Here is a 26,315-nt window from a genome sequence, read left to right as displayed (position 1 = left end):
TCTCATGATCTTTGGACTCGACAAACTCAAATAGATCAGCAATTACAAACATGAATTAATGAGTTACAAACTGTGGTTATCCACTTAGGAGATCAAGTGCAGCAACTGACTTTCCAAACACGTATATGTTGTCACTGGAATTTTACTTCTTTTTGTCTGACTAACATGCCCTATAATAGCACTGAATATCCTTGGGATAAAGTTAAAGCGCATTTGCAGGATCTCACAGATAACTCAAGTTTAGACATCAATTTGTTGAAACAACAAGTTGCTAATTTTCAAGTTAAGGTACCTAAGGAATTGTACAGAACTCAATTTTATGATACTTTAACCAAAACCCTATCGTCTCTAGACCCTAGAACTTGGTTTTCAGGAAGCAATATTTTTATATATGTATTAATCACCCTGCTTTTTCTGTCATTGCTTATAGGATACAGATGTCTCTACTCAAGACTGCGTGCCTCCCACAATGGAGTCCAACTAGCAGCTGCCGTGCTTAAATTAAAAACAAAAGGAGGATATGTTGGGAAGTGCAGTACAAAATAGCTGTATAGGAGGAAGTCCTTGGGAAAATGGCAAAGGGCCAGAAGTACCCTGGCTTTGTGTGCTGCGGGCAGAAAAACATCTCCTGCCTTTGGTTATGCTCGGCACCAAGATTTAATAATAAATATTAAGGATGTTGCTTGAGAAAACGGGTTATGGGATAAGCACATGGGTCACTTAGAGCGCGCTGTCCTTGAAATATTTTTACTGATTATGTGTTAACCCCGTACGTGCTCTGCTGGCCGTATACTCTAAGCTCTTTGTTCCTGCTTCTATAAGAAGGCTTGACTGCAGAAATAAACTTGTCAGTCCTTGCAAGAGACTGTCCAAGTGTCATTCTTTCAGGTTCATCGCTTCCAAGTCCCGGGGAGAAATTCCCCAGCACACAGGAAGGAGCACCCCCAGCAGAAGCTGGTTTGGATACTGGTGTACCAGTGCTAATGCAGTTTCTATAGTCTCTGAGATTATGCCGCCATCATATACTATCTATATCATACCATACCATAGCATATCATTCCATACCATACCATATCACGCTATACCTTATCATTACCATAACATATCATATCATTACTGGGCTTTCCAGGGAGCTCAGGGGTAAAGAATTTGCCTGCTGATGCAAGAGCCCTAGGAGACATGGTTTAATCTCTGGGTCGAGATCCCCTGTTGGAGGAAATGGCAACCCACTCCAGTATTCTTGCCTGTGAAATCCTATGGACAGAGGAGCCTGGAAGGCTATAGTCTAAAGGGTCACAAACAGTCAGACAGGACTGAGGGACTGAGCACATGCATATACATCATCTCATTACTATATCATAACGTATCATACTTATCACATCATTCTATACCATACCATATCATACTATACCTTATCATTACTATATCATATCCTTTCCATACCATATTGTATCATATCATATCACAACATATTATAAAGCAGCACTGAAGGAATGGAAGGGGATAGAAAAGGAATCAGCCATCTGACATACCCTGGCGTGTAAGGGGGGGTTCAGATATGAGGAGACTCCCAGGAGCCTGGCCTTCTCTGGATTTCAAGGGACCTATGTCACACATCACACACCATTCCACACACCACACGAGTCCAGGCTGATTAGAATCAAGCATTTTCTGACAGTGTTTTGAGGTCAAGACAGAGGAGCAAGAGACAGCCTTTAAGGTCCAGTATTTAAAAAAACCAAATTAGTGAAATTTATGTTACCTGTATTTTGCCAGATTTGTTTTTCAAGTTTTTTTTTTTTTTTTTAAATCAGACATTCGTTCAAGGGCTAAATGGCTCAGCTGCTCGTCTAGTGGATGCTCTAAGGAGGATCTTTCAGCCGTTGGTGGGACCCACTAGGAGTTCTAAGGAATCCTTTCAGCTGAGCACAAGGCCAGAGAAAGGACTCCTCATTTGGAGATATAGAAATTAAAATCAAGCTCCCCAGGAGGGATAAACTAGGACTATAGCATTAAAAGATACACATCCTTTATATAAAATAGATAAACAACAAGGATTTACTGTATAACACGGTACACTATATTCAATATCTTGTAACAACTTAGAAAACAACCTGAAGATTCTGAATCACTTTGCTATACACCTGAAACTAACATAATATTATAAATCGACTATCGTTCAGTTAAAAAAAAAAACAGAAAAACAGGAATTAGAATAATATCTAACTCATCAGCTCTACTGCATGCAATAAATAAATTAACATGTAAAAAAGCCTCCCAAGTTATAATTCAGGGGTTGCAAAGAACATTACTCTTAAGATGGAGAGAAAAATCATACTTTGGAAAAACATTCACTATAATAAACACAAGAAATCTTTATAAAGTATTTGCTCCATGTTCTTGATAAATTACAAGAAAAAAACCAAAGAAATGGAAGGTGAGGTTTAAAAGGTGACGTAGATGCTTTCTAAAATATAAACTGAAGTAATAAGGAGCAGGCTTAAAGAAGGAAAAAAAACTATAAAGACTAAAAGTGTAACAGATACACTGTTTTAGAAAGAGCAAGACAGAACTGACACAAAGAGAAAAATAATTAAGGAATGTAGAGGACAAATTTGAGAAGCCATCCCAGAGAGCAGAGGGAAAGGACAAAGAGAAAAGCAAATTCAGAAAGAGAAATGAAGTTGTTTACATGGAACATGGGTTGTGGGTAAGAGGTATGGTGATGGAAGACAGAAAGTGAAGACTCTCTTCACAAAATATAAGCAGAATACGTTTGTTGTTGCTGTTGCTCAGTCATGTCCGACTCTTTGTGGCCTCATGGACTGCAGCCCACCATGCTCCACCGCCCATGGAATTTTCCAGGCAAGAATACTGGAGCAGGTTACCATTTTCCTCTCCACGGGATATTCCTGACCCAGAGATTGAACCCACGTCTCTTGTGTCTCCTGCACTGGCAGGCGGGTTCTTTACCACTAGCAACACCTGGAAAGCCCAAGCAGAATATGCAGAACACACCAAATAATCAAAGATACAATACAAACTTTTTACTTTAAAAATAACCTGGACAGTGAATTAAAAATAATTATAGACAGAATTAATCAAAAGAGATCACTGCAGAGGCATAGCACTGTGAATTTTTAAATGTTTTCAGTTTAAGAAAAAATCCTGTCAGGATTCAGTAAAACATATAATCAAACAGGTTACTTTTGAAGAAATAAAAGAAAGATTACCTTGCTTTCTCTCTCAGAGCCCTAACAGCCAGAAAATAGAAGAACATCTTACAAAAGTTTTAAGATGAAAATTTTTAAAAAGTGGAGTTGTGATGCAATAATTTAGTACTCGTGGATGAAAAATAAGAGGTATATTCTTAAATATCTGAAACTTCAGAAACACTATTATCCACATTCCAAAGTTAAAAACATTAGAAGAAAAAAAAAGACATGTCAACTGGGCAAGAAAGGAATGGAAACAAAAAACTAATCAAATGATTAGGGATTCATGTACAGTGACAAATGTCAAACACTGAAAAAAGAATCTAAACAGAATTTTTAGAGCAGTCATTTACTTCAAATTTAAAAAACAGTAATTTTCAAAGGAGAAAGTTTATAATAGAATAATAGTAACTTACTAAAAAGCCCACCCCCTTTACCACATGCTAAAAGAAGTTCTAGGGACTTCCCTGGTGGTCCAGAGGTTAAGACTTCACCTTCCGGTGCAGAAGGTACAGGTCCAATCCCTGGTCAGGTAGCTAAGATCTCACATGCCTCATAGTAAAAAAAACAAAACAAAACATAAAACAGAAGCAATCAGTAATAAATTCAATAAAGACTTTAAAAATGGTCCACAACAAAAGAAAAAGATCTTTCAAAAAAAAAGTTTCTAGAAGGAGGAAAAGGCTTAAATATTTTAAAATGAGAGATGTCTACTTATCCTAGGGTAACTAAACATATTAATAAATTATAAATAAATTTATCAATTTGAAAGAATTCACAATAAAAAGTAGACATAAGTGATATGACTACACAAAGGTTGAAAACTTCTACAGATTAAATAGTCACAGACATAATTAAATGTTAAGGAAATAGTCAATTTAAATGCATGATAAATGCAAGTTTGATACATTTGACATTTATAAACCTCTTGTAAATCAGCAAGTAACTTGATAATATCTATAATATCTTGACAGTAAAATAGACAAGGTTATATATAAAAAACAAATTTACAGAATGGCTGTGATCCAAAAGTCTACAAATAATAAATGCTGGAGAGGGTGTGGAGAAAAGGGAACCCTCTTACACTGTTGGTGGGAATGCAAACTAGTACAGCCACTACGGAGAAAAGTGTGGAGATTCCTTAAAAAACTGGAAATAGAACTGCCTTATGATCCAGCAATCCCACTGCTGGGCATACACACTGAGGAAACCAGAAGGGAAAGAGACACGTGTACCCCAATGTTCATCGCAGCACTGTTTATAATAGCCAGGACATGGAAGCAACCTAGATGCCCATCAGCAGATGAATGGATAAGAAAGCTGTGGTACATATACACAATGGAGTATTACTCAGCCATTAAAAAGAATACATTTGAACCAGTTCTAATGAGGTGGATGAAACTGGAGCCTATTATACAGAGTGAAGTAAGCCAGAAGGAAAAACACCAATACAGTATACTAACGCATATATATGGAATTTAGAAAGATGGTAACAATAACCCTGTGTACGAGACAGCAAAAGAGACAGTGATGTATAGAACAGTCTTATGGACTCTGTGGGAGAGGGAGAGGGTGGGAAGATTTGGGAGAATGGCTTTGAAACATGTAAAACATCATGTATGAAACGAGATGCCAGACCAGGTTCGATGCATGATACTGGATGCTTGGGGCTAGTGCACTGGGACGACCCAGAGGGATGGTATGGGGAGGGAGGGGGGAGGAGGGTTGAGGATGGGGAACACATGTATACCTGTGGTGGATTCATTTTTATATTTGGCAAAACTAATACAATTATGTAAAGTTTAAAAATAAAATTAAATTAAAAAAAAAATTTAAAACGGGAAGATGGAGAGGTTATGGAGAAAAGAAAACCCTCCTACACTGTTGGTGGGAATGTAAGTTGGTGCAGTCACTATGAAAAATATTTAATAGTATAAACGTTCTTCATAAAACTAAAAACAGAGTTACCTTATGATCCAGCAATCCCACTCCTGGGTATATACCCAGACAAAACTTTAAATCAAAAAGATACATGCATCCCTATGTAAGCCAAAACAGGGAAACAACCTAATTGTTTATCAACACATAAATGGATAAAGAAGATGTGGTACATATATACAATGAAATACTACTTAGCCATAAAAAAGAACAAAATAATGTCATTTGCAGCAACATGGATACAACTAGACATTATCATACTAAGTGAAGTAACTCAGAAAGAGAAAGACCAATACCATATGATATCACTTATATGTGAAATCTAAAATATGCCACAAATGAATCTATCTATAAACAGAAACAGACTCACAGACCTAGAGATCAGATTTGTGGCTGTCAAGTGGGAGGGGAGGAGGGAGAGGATGGACTGGGAATTTGGGGTTGGTAATGCAAACTACTACATTTAGAATGGATGAACAACAAGGTCCTAATGTAGAGCACAGGGAACTATATCCAGTTTTCTGGGATAAAACATAATGGAAAAGAATATTTTAAAAAGAAAATATATATGGGTAAAACTGAGTCACTTTGCGATACAGCAGAGATTGGCACAACACTGTAACTCAGTTATACGTCAATTAAAAAATTTAATAATAAAAAATAAGAGGAAGTAAATGGTCAACAAGTACCTTAAAAATTAAACATAATGGTAAACAAATAAGTATATATTAAGACATCAGTGAAATACTATCTCTTGAGTATGAAATTAGAAAAAGTGAAAAGAAATGCTAATATACAGAACTGGCAAGAATCTGAGACAATGTTCATTCTCATATACTGCTTACATGAGAATAAACTGAACAACTACTGTTATTGGACAGATAGCAACACAACATTTTCACATGTTCTTTGGTCAAGTCTCTTCACTTTTGAGCTGTGGTGCTGGAGAAGACTCTTGTGAGTCCCTCGGACTGCAAGGAGATCCAACCAGTCCATCCTAAAGGAGACCAGTCCTGGGTGTTCATTGGAAGGACTGATGCTGAGGCTGAAACTCCAATACTTTGGCCACTTCATGCAAAGAGTTGACTCATTGGAAAAGACCCTGATGCTGGGAGGGACTGGGGGCAGGAGGAGAAGGAGACGACAGAGGATGAGATGGCTGGATGGCATCACCGACTCGATGGACATGAGTTTGGGTAAACTCTGGGAGTTGGTGATGGACAGGGAGGCCTGGCGTGCTGCAATTCATGGGGTCGTAAAGAGTCAGACATGACTCAGCGACTGAACTGAACTGAACTTCACTTTTAGGAATTCATCTCAATAATCAATATAGCGTGTAAGGCTATAAATTTAGAGGCTATAAACTGATGTGTACTCTAATTTCATATTAAAATACACATCAAAATCAAAAATAATAAACAACTGAAATATACAAAAGGGAAGAATAAATAAATTACAGCACATGCATATGTTTGAATACCATGCTCTAAAAATTACATTGCCAAAGAATACTAATGACATGAAGAAAAGTTCAGATGTTGTTTAAAAAGTTACTAACACATACCAAAATATGCAGAGCAAAATTACTAGTTATGTGCATACAAAGTTATGAAAATATGAATCTAGCATCTTTATCACACTGAAATGACAAGCAGTTTTCCTTTTTGGTGTACATATCTAAAACCATACAACCAAATAATAATCTCCACAGTAATGCTCCTACAATAATAAGAATTGGGATATAACACGACTGACTTTTGATGTCTGTCTTTTACTGAACCTCAGTTCTCAAACAGGGACAAGTCAAGTTCTACTGCAGGGAGAAAGAGTCACAGGGAGTACAAAGAAAAACCTCTCTAGAAAAGTAGAGAAGTGGAAGTGGGGTCCCCACATTACTGGAGGATTCATAGACTAATCCTGTAATAGTGGCTTCTATCCAGAAAGTCTTAGCCAGTCACAGGATCCTGAATCATCAGCATGGATATTAAAGCCAAAAATATGGACACTGCCACTAAAAGATGCCAAACCACAACTGGGACCTAGATAGCTCCCATGAAGGAACCCTGGAATTTCAAGCCAGCCAGTTATATACACTTGTTTTGGCCATGTCATCAATGTCACAATAATCCAATCTCTCATTCCTAATGATTGAATATTTGGGAGCTCACTTATAATATTATGGCAGGGTTTTATTTGGCTTCTTTCATAATCAAAAATGAAACTAATATTATTTAAGAACACATATTAAATTAATATTTAAGAAAAAAATTCCAATCACTTGGAAATGTAAAAGTACTCTCCCAAAAGACAGGTTAACAGGGTTTTTGCACCAAACAGCCAAATTGTGAATTCAAAGGAAAAGTTCTTGAAGGAAGTTAGAATTGTTCCTCTGGGCGGTGAGGTAGGGTTGAGGGGCGGGGGAGAGTACTCTCCTAAATAACTATGGAGGTAAAATTTAAATGTTCTAATGTAACTAGAAACAATTTAGAATATAGTTTTAAAAACCTAAACAGTAAGGATCCAAACTTAAAGAACAGATGCAAAGCTGCATTCAAAGGAAAATTCATAGTAGCAAATATGTTTGTTACAAAGAAAAAATGAAAGATCTATAAATTAAGCATTCATTTCAAAATAGTAAATTGGGGGAAAGAAAGGAATGATATTTTAAAAGATAAAAATAACACAAAGAAAACAAAACTCCACAAAGGAAACAGAACATGGAAATAGATCAGAATTGAGAAATAAATCCAAGAGCTGGTTGTCTAAACAAACAAACAAACCAATGACACATACTGACAAAGTTTATTAGAAAGAGAAACAATCCATTGTGATAGGGTCATATTTTGAAAATTATTAGTGTATTTTTCTCCTTTGTCTTTCTGACTTTGACATGACTTTTCCCTAGCTATTTTGAAACACTCTTTGGGGGACTACAAAGAGATATAGATTTTTTCCTGAAAGGATAAAAAGAGAACGAATAAGGTAATATTCAGCTTTGCACAAAATAGGATTTGTATTTCATCCCTAGTTATATACAGAAATCAATAAATGAATCACTAGACATTATAACTCAGAAAAAAAATTATGTGAATTGGTGAGAATTATGCCATTAAATAAAGATCTACATTTATCCAATGCTGCACAAGTGAGGTTCATTATAAGCAATCACCAAGTTGTTAGATTTATGGATAGGGAGTATGTAGACACATATTCAGAGAAGGCAATGGCACCCCATTCCAGTACTTTTGCCTAGAAAATCCCATGGACAGAGGAGCCTGGTAGGCTGCAGTCCATGGGGTTGTGAAGAGTCAGACACGACTGAGCAACTTCATTTTCACTTTTCACTTTCATGCATTGGAGAAGGAAATGGCAACCCACTCCAGTGTTCTTGCCTGGAGAATCCCAGGGACGGGAAAGCCTGATGGGCTGCCGTCTATGGGGTCGCGCAGAGTCGGACACAACTGAAGCGACTTAGCAGTAGCAGCATAGTCCCAAGAAAAGATTTCCTACATTCCTCCCATTATGTCTTTTTAGATATTAACTACCTTACCTGGAAGACTCAGCTCCTGGAGCTTTCCCAATTTTTTTTTAACTCCCAGTCCCCACAATTCACCCTTGAGCTTAGGTTTGAGACAGACCTGGAGGTATGCATCAGGAAAAGAGAAAGACAATACAATGTTGGGGAAGACAGCACTTTCCAGCCTACAGCAAAGATGGAAAGAGGAGAAAGAAAGGAAAAAGAAAGGCTTGGCTTGGAGAGAGAAAGGGGAGAGTAACAAGAAGGGTAGATAGAGCTTTGTCTCCTCCCCTAATTAGGACTCTGGAATAGATCACTTCTTTGGCACTCTTCCATCCTGAAATTAAAATAGGGTCACATCCACTTTGTGGGGCAAGAAGAGGTAGATCCTGATACTTAGTTTTTCCTGAGCCAACTTTGGTCCTTGTATGTTTAGGTGGTAGTGGTTTAGTTGCTAAGTCGTGTCCGACTCTTGCAACCCCATAGACTGTAGCCTGCCAGGCTCCTCTGTCCATGGCATTCTCCAGGCAAGAATACTGGAGTGGGTTGCCATTTCCTTCTCCAGATGGGCCCCCAAATAGTGGGGAGATTGGCTGGAGCTAGCCAGCCAGAGCTGGGTGAGGCAGCATCATAGCAAACGTTGCACAGTACAACTGAGGATGGAACTAAAAGAGAATCTTCACTGGATCCCTGAAATGTAGCATTCATAGGAGCTCAGGGGAAGCCAAGACAGTGGAGAGTACCAACAGGTGGAATGCCTGAAAAGAATGAACCACGAACTGCAGCTTTCATCACAGGCTATCATCAGAGTACTCAGCCAACAGATGGGAAATGGACAACATCCCCTTGGAGAACAAAGGAGTCAAAGGATACCCTGATCATGAAACCCACCTCTTAACTCTACCACCACACCACCTCGGCCCATCTCCCCCCCACTTTTTTCTGAAAGTCACTCAGTCATGTCTGACTTTTTGTGACCCCATGCACTATACAGTCCATGGAATTCTCCAGGCCAGAATACCGAAGTGGGTAGCCTTTTCCTTCTCCAGGGGATCTTCCCAATCCAGGGAGCAAACCCAGGTCTCCCATATTACAGGTAGATTCTTTACCAGCTGAGCCACCAAGGAAGCCCAAGAACACTGGAGTGGGCAGCCTATCCCTTTTTTAGAGGATCTTTCTGACCCAGGAATTGAACCAGGGTCTCCTGCATTACAGGCAGATTCTTTACCAACTAACCTATCAGGGAAGCCCTCTCCCCCCTAGATCAGGGTACCATCTTAAAGTAACAAGAGATGGTGAAGGGACTTCCCTAGTGGTCCGGTAGCTAAGACTCCGAGCTTCCAATGCAACATGCCTGGATTCCATCCCTAGTCACAGAACTAGATCCCACATGCTGCAACTAAAGATCCCACATTCTGCAATCAGAGCCAGTGTAGCCAAATAAAGAAAATAATCAAATAAACAGTTTAAAATGAGAAGAAAGGTTAGTGAAAATAATCTGAGTTTGCTCCCAAAGAGAATAATCATACCAGAAAGAGTTGTTTAAGTTGGCACACCTGACTAAGCTTTAACCTGGACACACACACACACACACAAACACACACACACACACACACACACACACTCTATCTTGCCCAGCACCTGTGAAAGACTACACAGCAGGGTGATTAAGTGTAGGGGTCTGGATCCACATGGCCTGGATATGACTCCTGGGTCCAGTTTGTCAACTCTGAATTTGGGCCGTTTATTCTGTCTCCCTGCACCTCAGTTTCCTTATGTTGACCACAAATTGGCATTTGCCCTGGGTGCTTGCCACCTACCTCTACAAGGATTAAATCATGTGCTGCAGGAGCTGGTGACCTCCAATACACCCTGAAGGAGTTCAGGGTGGAGAGCAGGAATGAGGCACTCTGTGCTTCCAGGAAACTGGCAGGACAGGTCTTCAAACAGTTAGATATTCTCAAGAGCTGATTTTATGAGCCCAATTCTTACATCTCGGGTTCTTAAAATCAGCTCTTGAGAATATCTAACTGTTTGAAGACCTGTCCTGCCAGTTTCCTGGAAGCACAGAGTACTTTTCATATCTTTAAAAACACTAATCCTTGATGGTGACAACTGTTTCTCATGACTAGCAGAAGCTTCATGGGACCAGCAGAAACCTTCTAAAAAATAAATGTGCTTGATTGCATGTACTCCCCCTTTACCAAGATCACATATATTCTGTCCTCCCCCGCCCCCCATCTCTTTGAAGCAGTTTCTCAGAGCAATCTGAGGTGCTGTCTCTTGGGCTGCAGTCCTCGTATTGCCCCAAATAAAGCTTAAGTTGCAACTCTCACATTGTGCATTTTTTTAAGTCGGCACTTATCTATAAAATAGGGATTATAAGAGTTTTTCTCAGCATTTTTTTAAAGATTAAGTGAGCTATAAATATAAAGTACTGGATTGGCCAAAAAGTTTGTTTATGTTTTCCAACACAAACAAATTTATTGGCCAAGCAATACTTAGATCAGTGTTTATAATAAGGGTTCAATAAGTGCTGGCTATCCTGATTGCTTTTAGTAGTATTATATTATTACTTATACATATTCCTACAGTTGGGGTTCATGGGAGAAGATCTGATCAGCTACAGAAAAAAATCAAGAAATTACAATTTCTCTACATAACCAAGTAGTATGGATTAAAATTTGTATCCCTGCCACATAAATAATGAATCATAAGTGATAAAGATGATATAAAACAGATCAAAAGACAGGTTTTTAAAAATACAACAGATTGGTACCAATTTTAAAATTTTAATAGAATGGACCACATTCCGAAAAAAATATGAATTACCTATATTAGCTCAAGAAGTATGCCAGACAGAAAAGAAGTACTTCAACAGAAGCTGAAAAATTCATCAAAGAATTACCTCAAAAAAGGGCTATGACCAGATGACTTAATTAGTACATTCTTTCTAACTTATCTCAAGGGACAACGCCAGAATATATAACTCTAATAGGACTCGGAAAATGCTCCCCAATTCACTGGAAAACTGCTACCTATAATATGCAACCCTTCAACAAATAAAACTAAAGGCCAATATTTTTCTCTAAAGCTTTGTTACTCCAGGATTTTTTGGTGCCTCTGATATGCTGTGAAATTCCAATAGGAGGATTGCAGGAATCAGTGCTGTTCTGCAATTCAAAAATTTCTTCCTGGCTCCCCAGACCCTTCTGATGCTCATGCAGAACTACATGGGAACCTTGCAAGTGCTGGCGTCTGTGCTAAGTCACTTAGGTTGAATCCAACGCTTTGCAACCCTATGGACCGTAGCCCTTTGGTTCCTCTGTCCATGGGATTCTCCAGGCAAGAATACTGGGGTGGGTTGCCATGCCTGCCTCCAGGAGACCTTCCCAACCCAGGGACCAAACCTGCAACTCTTATGTCTCCTGCATTGGCAGGCAGGTTCTTTACCACTAGCGCTGCCTGCAAAGCCCACAGGAAAACCTTAAGTCACCTAATCAGAAGATTAAGATGGTCTGGGAGGCAAGGACATACAGAAACATACATAGAGGAAAAGGCATTCAAAAGAGATACACAGACGAAAAGAGACAGTATACAAAATTGCCCCCAAATTACTAGCAAGGCTGAGGCTCAAAGCAGGAGAGTCTGCTGGTGAAAATGTAAACTGATTCAACTCATCCAGGAAGCAACTGGCCAAAGGTATTAATATTTAGAACCTAAAATGCACATACTAAATGACCCAATCATTCAGCTTGTATCAGTCCATCCTGAAGAACTGAAAATGAATATATAGATTTACATACAGAGATGTACTTCATAGAATTATTAATAGCCAACAAAACAGAAACCAATCTAAATGACTAAAAAACAGATTATGGCACATTCATATGATAAATTACGCAACAATTAAAAGCAACGCTTTGCAAAAAAATAAATGACATGCATATGTATATGATTTTTTAGGGGAAAAAGGCAGAACAAAATACAATATACAATCTTAAGTATATTTCAAAAACGTGTGTACATGAGAAAAACTACTAGAAGAATATAGACCAAAACCTTAATGTGATCTCTGTATGGTGGAACTCTGAGTGAATATTTTTAAATACGTTTCTCATATCATCTAACTATCTGCACTAAGAATGGATTACTTTTATAATAGGCAAAAAAAACCCCGATAAAATTCAAATAATCATTGCACATGAATATATACTTCTGAGAGTCCAAAGGGGTTTAAAAAAAAAAGTCTCCATTCACTAAGGACAAAAACATTCCCAACACTGAGCACAGAATTCTGTGCTCCCAAACGTGAATCTCACACCCGTGCACTTGAAAGCAGGAAGAGAGAAAGCAAACCAACCAAATCCTTCAACACACAGGTTGAGCTGCTTCTCCGGGTTTTCGACACACCATTATCGCGAGGGGAACTCGGCACCCATTTTTAAAAGTGCAGCTGTTTTCATATCTCCCTTGGTTCGATGAACATCCACACGGAGGGACAGGCTTTACAGGGGAGGTCGAGCGAGTGTGATAGTTACACTCGCGTGTATGCACACGCATCCTTTCTCTCTCTGTCTCTCTCTCTCTCTCTCTCTCTCACACACACACACACAAATCCACACAATCGTGTGGTCCCAAGCAGACAACTCCCAAGCGAGTCCTGCGGGTGCAGCCGCGCCCCATCCCCGAGCCGCGGATACCTGTTCCCCGTGCGCGGGGGCAGGGTCGCCGAGCTCCGGAGCTTTCTTGGAGCAGCGGGGCTGCTGTGGGTGGCCTCCCTGCTTTCTTCCACCAAGAACCTGCACAACCGTGAAGAAAACTAAGTTGAGGAGCAGTTGGCAGCCGGGCTCAGCATCGCGCTCGCAGCCAGGCGGCCAGGGCATCCTAGCGAACCCTGGCTCGCGCGGCGCAGCTTCCCAACCCCGGAGTTTGAAGCGGCTCAGGGCGGGAAGGAAGAGAAAGAAGGGAGAGCTCGGGTGACCCGACGGCAAGTCCGGCTCCGCAGCTCCCTCGCCACCCTGGCCGGTTCCCTTCCGCCCTAGTCGGTGTCCAGTCGGTGCTAGGGTCGCCCCTGCGACACCTCCCACTCATCCGGCGCTGCCTCCCGGACTCCCCGTCCCACCCCACCCCTAGGCCGCCGCTGCCCGTCGACTAGTCCTCGCAGCCGGCCAAAGTCTGCGCACCCAAGAGGAGTGGCGGAGCGGCTAGGGTCCCCAGGTGCGCGGCACGCGGGGCGGCCCGAGCGCGGCGGGCGAGTGGGTACCTGGAACGGGCGGGCGCGTCGGTCCAGCACCAGAGCAGGCGAAGCAGCAGCAGCAGCAGCAGGCTGGCGAGCAGGGCGAACAATGCGCCCCCCGGCCGCATCCTGAACCACCGGCGCGGTCGCAGCCACCGCCGCTGCTGCCCCGGCGAAGCACAGCCCGGGCGGCCCCGACTCGCGGCTCCTGCTGCTGCCGCCGCAGCCGCTGCCGCCGCAGCCACGCACACCTCCAGCGTTCAGGGCGGCGCGGAGGGGAGGCGGGGGCGCGCGCCGCGGGCCCGCACTCTCAGGCGCCACCGGCCGGGCCCGCCCGGCGTCTGCGGGCGGAGGTGGCAGCCACGTCCCAGCTCGCCCCCGGCTCCCTCCCAGCCCGGATCGCTGTCGGCGTCCGGCGCTTGGCTGGCGGTGAAGCGGCGCTCGGCTCGCCTCTTCTCCCGAAGGCGCTCCGAGCTGCTGCGGGCGCTGGTCGCCTCCGCCGCCGCCGCTGCTTCTGCCGCCGCCGCGCGGGGTCACCTGAAGGTTGGGGCTCGGGAGCTGGACGCCTCGCTGATTGGGCTCCAACTTTTGTGCGCCCTCACCTGCCCCCGAGCGGTCGTACGCTCTTCCCCGATGCCCACGCAGCCCACTAGGGCTGACCGCACTTGGCTCTGCGCCCCTGCGGAGGAGGGCTGCGGTTCCGAGAGGCAGAAGAGGAGACAGGAAAGGGCCCACTTCAAAAACTTTGCAAACTGTAGTCGCTCTGCGGGATCGTCCCACGCGGAGAGGCTGCTGGGCACTTGAGAGGAGCCTCCAGGTGTTTGAAGGCAGATTCAGATGCACGGCGAATGGATTTCCAGGGACCAGGCAATCTTTAGGGATCCGGCAAACTACCGACCGCAGGCCAAATTCTTCCCCGGCCCGTTTTGGTGAAGTTTCATTCTTTTTGTCCATTCCTCTGTATTATGTGTGTGTGACTGCATGGATCTAGGACCGCTTTTGCGCTTCAAAGGCAAAACTGAGTCGTGGACCCAAAGATCACACGGCCCACAGTGCCTAAACTATTGGCTATCTGGCCTTTTTCAGAAAAAGTTGGCAGATTCCCGCTGTAATTAATATTGGGCTGGATCATACTGGTTAGCATATCATTGATTAGTTAGTATATCGTGTACTAGAAAAGAGTGATGGAGAAGGCAATGGCACCCCACTCCAGTACTCTTGCCTGGAAAATCCCATGGACGGAGGAGCCTGGTGGGCTGCAGTCCATGGGGTCACTAAGAGTCAGGCACGACTAAGCGACTTCACTTTCACTTTTCACTTTCATGCGTTGGAGAAGGAAATGGCAACCCACTCCAGTGTTCTTCTTGCCTGGAGAACCCCAGGGACAGAGGAGCCTGGTGGGCTGCCCTCTATGGGGTCGCGCAGAGTCGGACACTACTGAAGCGACCTAGCAGCTGCAGCAGCAGAAAAGAGTGAACTCCTGACAATGTGAGATAGTATGGTTTCCCGGCTATTTATTAAGGGTAGACCATTAATTACTTTTTAGACCCTAAACTATCCTGTCTGCACGTGGCCCCAAGCCGTACTTTGCAACCTCCCTGGGTTTTGCTCCTGATGCCGAACTCTCTCTTTTTTCAACTTTTTATTTTGTATTGGAGTATAGCCAATTAACAATGTTGTGATAGTTTCAGGTGGACAGCCATACATATACATGTATCCAGTTCTCCTCCAAACTCCCCTCCTGTTCAGGCTGCCCTGACTTTGAACTCGAAGAACATCTATAAACCCTAAACCCCGTAGTGGTTATACAGGGGCTCAATGGACTATTCAGTCTGCTTCTATATATATTTGAGATTTTTCCCAACAGCAACTCTTGACCTCTACAATCCTGTGAAGACCTTGATAAAAGTGCTTTCATAGGTTTTAGTGCATTAACTTTCCCAAAAAACAAAAAATATATTTCAACTGGACTCTCCTAGAGGCATAAGGTCTTAACCTGAAAAACCAATGTGAGAGCCTCTAAGAAGCCAGTAGCTCAGACAGCTCAATAAAGCTGTCGCCAGTGATTTCATCACAGGAGAAATCACAACATGTATCAAGAAGAGAAATGCAAGGCTGCCTACTTCCTTTCTACTAATTCTGCATTTACTCCAATTAAAAATGCTTGGGTGAAAACACACCAGAACTTTCCACATAATAGTTGATCGATAAATGTGTGGTCAACATATAAAACACCTCAGAATTCATGCTTTTCTTAAAGAAAAAAAGAAAAAAATCTGAAGATGAATGTGACTATTAATAGAAACAGGATTTCCTTCCATAGAACGCTATTGCTGTTAAAATATGTTCGATCAATAAAGAAAAAGTTGCTCCTGTGACTTAAGACTGATATCTTAGGGGTCTTCAGGGATCTAGCTGCTTATCTGAGGATGACACGATAAAATAATGCCATCTTCAGATAGTGCTAGAATAATAATCCAATTATATGTGTTTGAAAGTTCATGCATTATTAGATAAGTACAATAGGGCACAATTAACTTGAAAATGGAAAAGTTGTCTGGATTTGGAAGATAGTCTGAATTTTCTTTCTCTTAGAGCAGAATTGTGCAGACAGCTCACACTGAAGATGGCTTGCAGAAAAAAAGTAAAGGGCATTATTGTATCAGCCAGGAAGCTGCAATTTCACCTAATTTACTAAAGTTTAATATTTCAGCACAGCTGGGCTCAAGGCAACAGCAGAAGAGTCAGCCTTGCACTGGGCTCCCTAAACACCCTTGCTGCAAATGAAGTTACTTTTTATCAAGCCAATGGTTATCAGCAGGGGACTCACAAAAGCCCATTTTAATTGGAAAACCAAGTGTAAATTTGCAATGGGAATTCTGAACCAAGTGTTAAAATTTGACAGTAGGGATCTTTACCACCAGGTTTGTAATTGAAGACTTTGGTTGGTAAAATATGAATTATCTTGCTTATCCTTGAGAGATCAAAGAACCTGACAAAAACATGATTCCTTAAATATTATCAGCCACAGAACCAAAACTGGGAGTATGTACATTTGGTGACAACAGTCACAGATTTGATCAGCAGCCCCAAAGATCCAAACCCTTAGAAACTCAAGGTGAGTTGCAGAAGCCCAGGCTGGTGCATGAACCTATCTTCCTCTCCCAGTTTACCCAGCTTTGCCTTTGTTATTTTTAAATTCATCATTACAAGTGCCTTTACGTTCATCAAATAACTTATAAAAATGATGGGGGAGTTTTGATTTATAAAAAATGTCCCAGTCATTGAAAATCTTTCTGGAAGTTGTTTCTCATTTTGGGGTGTAGGGTTTTAAGTATTTTTCTCTGCATGGATTTGAGGATTCATGAAAAATCCCAACTATCAAGTGTCTATTACATCTACTGGAATACACAAATGGAAACTTTCAATAGAAGGGAAGGAAAGAGTGCCTTGAGAAACACGGAAAATTGATGTGGCAAAGAATTTTTCCTTCATTTGGGTGACATTTTTATCTCCCTGTCTAGAAAAGATGGTTTCTGATGTCTTCAGGCTGCTTGATTGGTTTTAGTAATTTTAGAGATTTGTGAGGACTGCAGGACAATGGCAGATTCATAAATATTAAACTACTCCTTGGGGGAGGGAACTCATAAGGACAGCAAGGCTATATATTTTTGACAAATCCGAGGATATAAATAAAAGTAGAAATAACTTCAAGAAGTCAACAACCTTGTGGAGGGAGCTATATTTTCAAATATATTTTATTGTAGATTTTTCCTATTACTAATTGAATATTTTAAATATCAAAGCAATTCCATATATAAAGTCATTTTAACTTTAAAGATAAGAATACTTAGGATGATATACAAATGACATTTAGGTTATATATATATATATATATATATATATATATATAAAGCAATTTGTAGTACAACTAAAACTACTCCCAAAAGTTATTATTCACAGTAAAAAATAGAATTTAATATGAAAAGTATCTAAACTTCTAAAAATTATTTCCCTGAAATCCACTTAAAAGGTCATGTGTGTGTCTGCATGTTAGTCACTCAGTTGTGTCCAACTCTTTGCGACCCTATGGACTGTAAGTGGCCAGGCTCCTCTGTCCATGGAATTCTCCAGCAAGAATACTGAAATGGATTGCCATTCCCTTCTCCAGTAAAAGGTCATAAAGGACCAAAAAAAGAGAGATAAAACTCTGCATTTATCCTGAAACTATAAAATGGCCACAATCCCATTCCATGAGCCCCCAAGAATGCCTGCTAAAGATGAACTAATTGGACAAGAATACTAAGTTCAAGACTCAGCTCCCCTATTTATGACTTACATTTGTAGAAAAGAAATGGAGAAGGTTTTGAAGGTTTTACTAGTACTCAGTTTAGACAAAGAAAGGCTGGGAGTAGGACCCAACAAAAATAAGCAGCCAACAGTGGGGTTGACCAGGGCTACTGAGTTAAAAGAGAGATGGTGACCAGTATTTCTGCTTGCATTGAACACAGCTTTCTAGTCATTACATCTAGGAATGATGACCTAGAGTCAGTGATAATCTTTTTTTAAAGTCTTTATTGAATTTGTTGCAATATTGCTTCTGTTTTATGTTTATGGCTTTTTGTCCATGAGGCAAGTGGTATCTTAGCTCCTTAACCAGGGATGAAACCCATACCCCCTGCATTGGAAGGTGAAGTCTTAACCACTGGACCACCAGAAGTCCCTAGGTAGAGCTAATTTTAAAGAGATGATAAAAAAGAATTTTCTCACTAATGATTAAAATCACTTTACTAAAGAAAAATGAATGTTCAATAAATAAATGGTTCTTGAAACACTGATTATCCTGCCTAATTTCAGAGTTTGTAAAGCTGGGTAGAACTCCAGGAGTTTCAACAGAATTGGAGGGTGGATGTTATATGTGCCAAACCAGTCATATTCCTGTCCTCAGTTTCTCTTCCCTACCTCTACATTCCATACAACCTAAACTACAAGCAGATAAAAATGAAACAAAAATATCCAATCAGATCAGATCAGATCAGTCACTCAGTCGTGTCTGACTCTTTGCGACCCCATGAATCGCAGCACGCCAGGCCTCCCTGTCCAACACCAACTCCCGGAGTTCACTCAGACTCACGTCCATCGAGTCAGTGATGCCATTCAGCCATCTCAACCTCTGTTGTCCCCTTCTCCTCCTGCCCCCAATCCCTCCCAGCATCAAAGTCTTTTCCATAACTCTTCGTATGAGGTGGCCAAAGTACTGGAGTTTCAGCTTTCATTTCTTCCAAAGAAATCCCAGGGCTGATCTCCTTCAGAATGGACTGGTTGGATCTCCTTGCAGTCCAAGGGACTCTCAAGAGTCTTCTCCAACACCACACTTCAAAAGCATCAATTCTTCAGCCCTCAGCCTTCTTCACAGTCCAACTCTCACATCCATACATGACCACAGGAAAAACCATAGCCTTGACTAGACGAATCTTTGTTGGCAAAGTAATGTCTCTGCTTTTGAATATGCTATCTAGGTTGGTCATAACTTTCCTTCCAAGGAGTAAGTATCTTTTAATTTCATGGCTGCAGTCACCATCTGTAGTGATTTTGGAGTCCAGAAAAATAAAGTCTGACACTGTTTCCACTGTTTCCCCATCTATTTCCCATGAAGTGGTGGGACCGGATGCCATGATCTTCGTTTTCTGAATGTTGAGCTTTAAGCCCACTTTTTCACTCTCCACTTTCACTTTCATCAAGAGACTTTTTAGTTCCTCTTCACTGTCTGCCATAAGGGTGGTGTCATCTGCATATCTGAGGTTATTGATATTTCTCCCGGCAATCTTGATTCCAGCTTGTGCTTCTTCCAGTCCAGCGTTTCTTATGATGTACTCTGCATATAAGTTAAATAAACAGGGTGACAATATACAGCCTTGACGTACTCCTTTCCTGATTTGGAACCGGTCTGTTGTTCCATGTCCAGTTCTAACTGTTGCTTCCTGACCTGCATACAAATTTCCCAAGAGGCAGGTCAGGTGGTTGGTATTCCCATCTCTTGAAGAAATTTCCACAGTTTATTGTGATCCACACAGTCAAAGGCTTTGGCATAGTCAATAAAGCAGAAATAGATGCTTTTCTGGAACTCTCTTGCTTTTTCCATGATCCAGTGGATGTTGGCAACTTGATGTCTGGTTCCTCTGCCTTTTCTAAAACCAGCTTGAACATCTGGAAGTTCATGGTTCACGTATTGTTGAAGCCTGGCTTGGAGAATTTTGAACATTACTTTACTAGCATGTGAGATGAGTGCAATTGTGCAGTAGTTTGAGCATTCTTTGGCATTGCCTTTCTTTGGGATTGGAATGAAAACTGACCTTTTCCAGTCCTGTGGCCACTGCTGAGTTTTCCAAATTTGCTGGCATATTGAGTGCAGCACTTTCACAGCATCATCTTTCAGGATTTGGAATAGCTCAACTGGAATTCCATCACCTCCACTAGCTTTGTTCATAGTGATGCTTTCTAAGGCCCACTTGACTTCACATTCCAGGATGTCTGGCTCTAGGTCAGTGATCACACCATCGTGATTATCTGGGTTGTGAAGATCTTTTTTGTACAGTTCTTCTGTGTATTCTTGCCATCTCTTCTTAATATCTTCTGCTTCTGTTAGGTCCATACCATTTCTGTCCTTTATCAAGCCCATCTTTGCATGAAATGTTCCCTTGGTATCTCTGATTTTCTTGAAGAGATCCCTAGTCTTTTCCATTCTGTTGTTTTCCTCTATTTCTTTGCATTGATCGCTGAAGAAGGCTTTCTTATCTCTTCTTGCTATTCTTTGGAACTCTGCATTCAGATGTTTATATCTTTCCTTTGCTCCTTTGCTTTTCACTTCTCTTCTTTTCACAGCTATTTGTAAGGCCTCCCAAGACAGCCATTTTGCTTTTTTGCATTTCTTTTCTATGGGGATGGTCTTGATCCCTGTCTCCTGTACAATGTTATGAACCTCATTCCATAGTTCATCACGCACTCTATCTATCAGATCTAGGCCCTTAAATCTATTTCTCACTTCCACTGTATAATCATAAGGGATTTGATGTAGGTCATACCTGAATGGTCTAGTGGTTTTCCCTACTTTCTTCAATTTAAGTCTGAATTTGGCAATAAGGAGTTCATGGTCTGAGCCACAGTCAGCTCATGGTCTTGTTTTTGCTGACTGTATAGAGCTTCTCCATCTTTGGCTGCAAAGAATATAATCAATCTGATTTCGGTGTTGACCATCTGGTGATGTCCATGTATAGAGTCTTCTCTTGTGTTGTTGGAAGAGGGTGTTTGTTATGACCAGTGCATTTTCTTGGCAAAACTCTATTGGTCTTTGCCCTGCTTCATTCCGTATTCCAAGGCCAAATTTGCCTGTTACTCCAGGTGTTTCTTGACTTCCTACTTTTGCATTCCAGTCCCCTATAATGAAAAGGACATCTTTTTTGGATGTTAGTTCTAAAAGGTCTTGTAGGTCTTCATAGAACTGTTCAACTTCAGCTTCTTCAGCATTACTGGTTGGGGCATAGACTTGGATTACTGTGATATTGAATGGTTTGCCTTGGAGACGAACAGAGATCATTCTGTCGTTTTTGAGATTGCATCCAAGTACTGCATTTCGGACTCTTTTGTTGACCATGATGGCTACTCCATTTCTTCTGAGGGAATCCTGCCCATAGCAGTAGATATAATGGTCATCTGATTTAAATTCACCCATTCCAGTCCATTTCAGTTAGCTGATTCCTAGAATGTCGACATTCACTCTTGCCATCTCTTGTTTGACCACTTCCAATTTACCTTGATTCATGGACCTGACATTCCAGGTTCCTATGCAATATTGCTCTTTACAGCATCGGACCTTGCTTCTATCACCAGTCACATCCACAGCTGGGTATTGTTTTTGCTTTGGCTTCATCCCTTCATTCTTTCTGGAGTTATTTCTCCACTGATCTCCAGTAGCATATTGGGCACCTACTGACCTGGGGAGTTTCTCTTTCAGTATCCTATCATTTTGCCTTTTCATACTGTTCATGGGATTCTCAAGGCAAGAATACTGAAGTGGTTTGCCATTCCCTTCTCCAGTGGACCACATTCTGTCAGATGTCTCCACCATGACCCACCCATCATGGGTTGCCCTACGGGCATGGCTTAGTTTCATTGAGTTAGACAAGGCTGTGGTCCTAGTGTGATTAGATTGACTAGTTTTCTGTGAGTATGGTTTCAGTGTGTTAGCCCTCTGATGCCCTCTTGCAATACCTACCGTCTTACTTGGGTTTCTCTTACCTTGGGTGTGGGATATCTCTTCATGGCCGCTCCAGCAAAGCGCAGCCAAAATATCCCATAGCAAGCCTTTAATGCAAAACTAAATTTTCACAAGTAGGCAAATAAAAAGGAAGAACTACCGAAGATTTTCACAATATTCCTGGCAAGTAGCAGAAAGAAACAGGCATAATTTATTTCAAAGATGAGTAAGCAGAAGAAAAATCATGCAAAAGTTCTGCAAAATATACGATGAATGAAAAGCAATGTAACCAACAGAAAAGCAAATGAAGAATACATATTGGAAAGACTTACTATAGAAAACAGCAGAATATTTAAGCAAGGATCACTTTGTACTCCCCAGAAAAATGAAATATAATGTAAGCACCATGAAAGAAGGACCCAAAGAAGAATTAAGAATTGAAAGACAAGATAGTAAGGGATTAGGAAGAAAAGCAAGCTGATGACAGTAAGAAAACAAAACCAAAAAACCATTGCAGAACTTAGAACTACCTTTGGAAGACTGAGGAAGAGAATTTAGGTGCAAAAATCTGAATTAGTGTCACAGAGATTAGGCTGATGACAATTGCAGAAAATACAACCGAAAGGGGCAAAATAAAACAAGACTGGACCAAAGTAACAGACAATGATAACAAGAAAAAAACAGGAGCTATAAGAGTTAAAGCATGCCAACTCCTTGTCTTATTCAGAAGATCAGTAGAAATAGTAACTACTTTTATATATTGTTACGTCAAATATGTACTATTTATTTTATGTTATGTTCCAACAACACAAGAGATGACTCTACACATGGACATCACCAGATGGTCAATATTGAAATCAGATTGATTATATTCTTTGCAGCCAAAGATGGAGAAGCTCTATACAGTCAGCAAAAACAAGACCTGGAGCTGACTGTAGCTCAGATCATGAGCCTCTTATTGCAAAATTCAGACTTGAATTGAAGAAGATAGGGAAAACCAGTAGACCATTCAAGTATGACCTAAGTCAAATCCCTATGATTATAAAGTGGAAGTGAGAAATAGATTCAAGGGATTAGAGCTGATAGAGAACCTGAAGAACTATGGACGGAGGTTCATGACAGTGTACAGGATGCAGTGATCAAAAACATCCCAAAGAAAAAGAAATGAAAAAAGGCAAAACGGTTGTCTTAGAGGTGTTACAAATAGCTATGAAAAGAAGAGAAGTGAAAGGCAAAGAGGAGAAGGAAAGATATGCCCATTTGAATGCAGAGTTCCAAAGAATAGCAAGGAGAGATAAGAAAGCCTTCCTCAGTGAACAATGAAAAAATAAAAGAAAGGAAAACAATAGAATGGGAAAGACTAGAGATCTCCTCAAGAAAATTAGAGATACCAAGGGAACATTGCATCCAAAGATGGGCACAATAAAGACCAGAAATGGCAAGGACCTAACAGAAGCAGAAGATATTAAGAAGAGGTGGCAAGAATACACAGAAGAACTATACAAAGAAGATTTTAATGACCCAAATAACCACGATGGTGTGATCACTCACCTAGAGCCAGACATCCTGGAATGTGAAGTCAAGTGGGCCTTAGGAAGCATCATTATGAACAAAGCTAGTGGAGGTTTTGGAATTCCACCTGAGCTATTTCAAATCCTAAAAAATAATGCTGTTAAAGTGCTGCTGCACTCAATATGCCAGCAAATTTGGATAACTCAACAGTGGCCATAGGACTGGAAAATTTCAGTTTTCATTCAAATCCCAAAGAAAGGCAATGCCAAAGAATGTTCAAACTACTGCACAAGTACTCATTTCACATGCTACCAAGGTAATGCTCAAAATCTTTCAAGCTAGGCTCCAATAGTTCATGAACCAAGAACTTTCAGATGTTCAAGCTGGATTTGGAAAAGGCAGACGAACCAGAGATCAAATTGCCAACATCCACTTAATCAGAGGAAAAGCAAGAGAATTCCAGATAAACATCTACTTCTGCTTCATCGACTATACCAAAGCCTTTGACTGTGTGGATCACAACAAAGTGCATAAAATTCTTAAAGATGTGGGAATACCAGACCACCTTACCTGCCTCCTGAGAAACCTACATGCAGGTCCAGAAGCAGCAGTTAGCACCAGATATGGAACAACAGACTGGTTCAAAACTGGGAAAGGAGTTCATCAAGGCTATATATTGTCACCCTGCTTATTTAACTTATATGCAGAATACATCATGCAAAATGCCAGGCTGGATGAAGCACAAGCTGGAATCAAGATTTCAGGGAGAAATATCAATAACCTCAGATATGCAGATGACATCTCCCTTACCGCAGAAGCAAAGAGGAACTATAGGGCCTCTTGATGAAGGTGAAAAAGGACATGAGTTTGAGCAAGCTCTGGGAGATAGTGAAGGATAGGGAAGGCTGGAGTGAAGCAGTCCCTGGGTTCGCAAAGCTGGACACAGGTGAGTAACTAAACAACAATGTTGTGTTATTTTTTTGGCTGCACCATGCACTGTGTGGGATCTTAGTTCCCAGACCAGGAATCGAAACCAAGCCACCTACATTGGAATGCAGAGTCTTAACCACTGGACTGCTAAGGAAGTCCCTGCACTGTTTAAATGCTAAGACATCCAATGTAATATATGAGGTGCTGCTGCTAAGTCGCTTCAGTTGTGTCCGACTCTGTGCGACCCCATAGTGATGGGTGTGTTAATTAATTCAATTGTGAGGATTCTTTCATGGTGTAAAATATATTAAAAATCATCACGTTGTACACTTTAAATGTATTACAACATTGTCAATTATACCTCAATAAAGCTGGAAAAAAAAAAAAGACTACCATTATAAAGTAAAAACACTCATAAACCAGTGGAGGAGAAAAGAAAATAGAGAAAAATCAACCCATTCAACAGAAGACAGGAAAAGAATGTGGAGAACAGTAAGTAAAAATAAGTAAGCAAAAAGTTAAAAATAAAGCACAAAATAAGATGGTATAAATGCAAACATATCAGTCATTAAAATAGATATACGTAAACTAGAGATAAAAGACAGAAATTCATAGATTAGGTAAAATAAAATGACACAGAAAAGATGAAAGTAACAGTATGTAAAATTATATGCAAAGGAAATACTAACCAAAAGAAAAATTAAAAATATCAGACAAAACAGACACAAAGGTAGGAAGTATTATTAGAAATAAAAAAATCATTTCAGAATAAAAGGTAGGCTATTGTAAATAAAATAATAACTTTCTAGGTACAGATAAAAATTATGAATCTAAACAGCAACATAACTTCAAAGTATACAAATTTGATACAGTCAACACATCTTTCTCTCAGGGAGACAAAACATGAGAAAAAAAATGGATTGAACAACACAATTCAGAAAAAGACACATTCTTCTCAAGCCAACTCAGAATACCTCTAAAAACTGGCCATGTTCCATTCCATTATACAGGTTCTGACAGATTCTACAGAATGGATATCACACAGATCTTATTCTCTGATTGCAAACCAGGAAAACTAGAAACCAATAACAGAAAGACTATAAAATTGCCCCTACACTTAAACACACTTTCAAATAGTAATAATACATAGGTCAAAGAATCATCTTAAAATTTCAATATATTTAGACAAAATCAGTAAAAAGCCAACACACCAAATTGTGGGATGTAGTACTGTTTACAGTAGCCAAGACACAGAAGCAACCTAAAAGTCCATCAACAAAGGAATGGATAAAGAAGATGTGATAGATATATACAATGGAATATTACTCAGCCTTTAAAAAGAATGAAGTAATGCCATTTGCAGCAACGTGGATGAACCTAGAGATTGTCATAGTGAGTGAAGTAAGTCAGACAGAGAAGGAGAAATATGGTATGACATCCCTTATATGTGGAATCTAAAAAGAAGTGATACCAATAAACTTATTTACAAAACAAATCACAGACTTAGAGAACAAACTTATGGTTGTCAGGGAAAAGGATGGGGGGAAGATATAGTTAGGGAGTTTGGAATCAATATGTACATACTGTTATATTTAAAATGGATGACCAACAAGGTCCTACAGTATAGCACAGGGAACTTTGCTCAATACTATTTGGCAGCCTGGATGGGAGGGGAATTTGGGGGAGAATGGATATATGTATATGTATGAC

General features: G+C 40.6%; 1 protein-coding gene across 1 annotated transcript in view; it reads right to left on the bottom strand.

The window, feature by feature from the left end:
* The window catches only part of ST8SIA6 (ST8 alpha-N-acetyl-neuraminide alpha-2,8-sialyltransferase 6), a 159,718-nt gene extending 145,537 nt beyond the window's left edge, over window positions 1–14,181 (bottom strand). The window contains exons 1-2 of the mRNA XM_070382134.1: window positions 13,937–14,181; window positions 13,374–13,472 (exon numbers count right to left, since the gene is read on the bottom strand). Of these exons, the coding sequence (XP_070238235.1) occupies window positions 13,374–13,472; window positions 13,937–14,037 (200 nt within the window). The 5' untranslated portion in view covers window positions 14,038–14,181. The remainder of the gene's footprint in view (window positions 1–13,373; window positions 13,473–13,936) is intronic.
* Window positions 14,182–26,315: the final 12,134 nt, after the last annotated feature.

This window comes from Bos mutus, chromosome 13 (genome assembly GCF_027580195.1).
Source record: "Bos mutus isolate GX-2022 chromosome 13, NWIPB_WYAK_1.1, whole genome shotgun sequence".
Lineage (NCBI taxonomy): Eukaryota > Metazoa > Chordata > Mammalia > Artiodactyla > Bovidae > Bos > Bos mutus.
The sequence above is the reverse complement of the archived record's forward strand: the minus strand, read 5'-3'. Positions and strand labels throughout refer to the sequence as shown.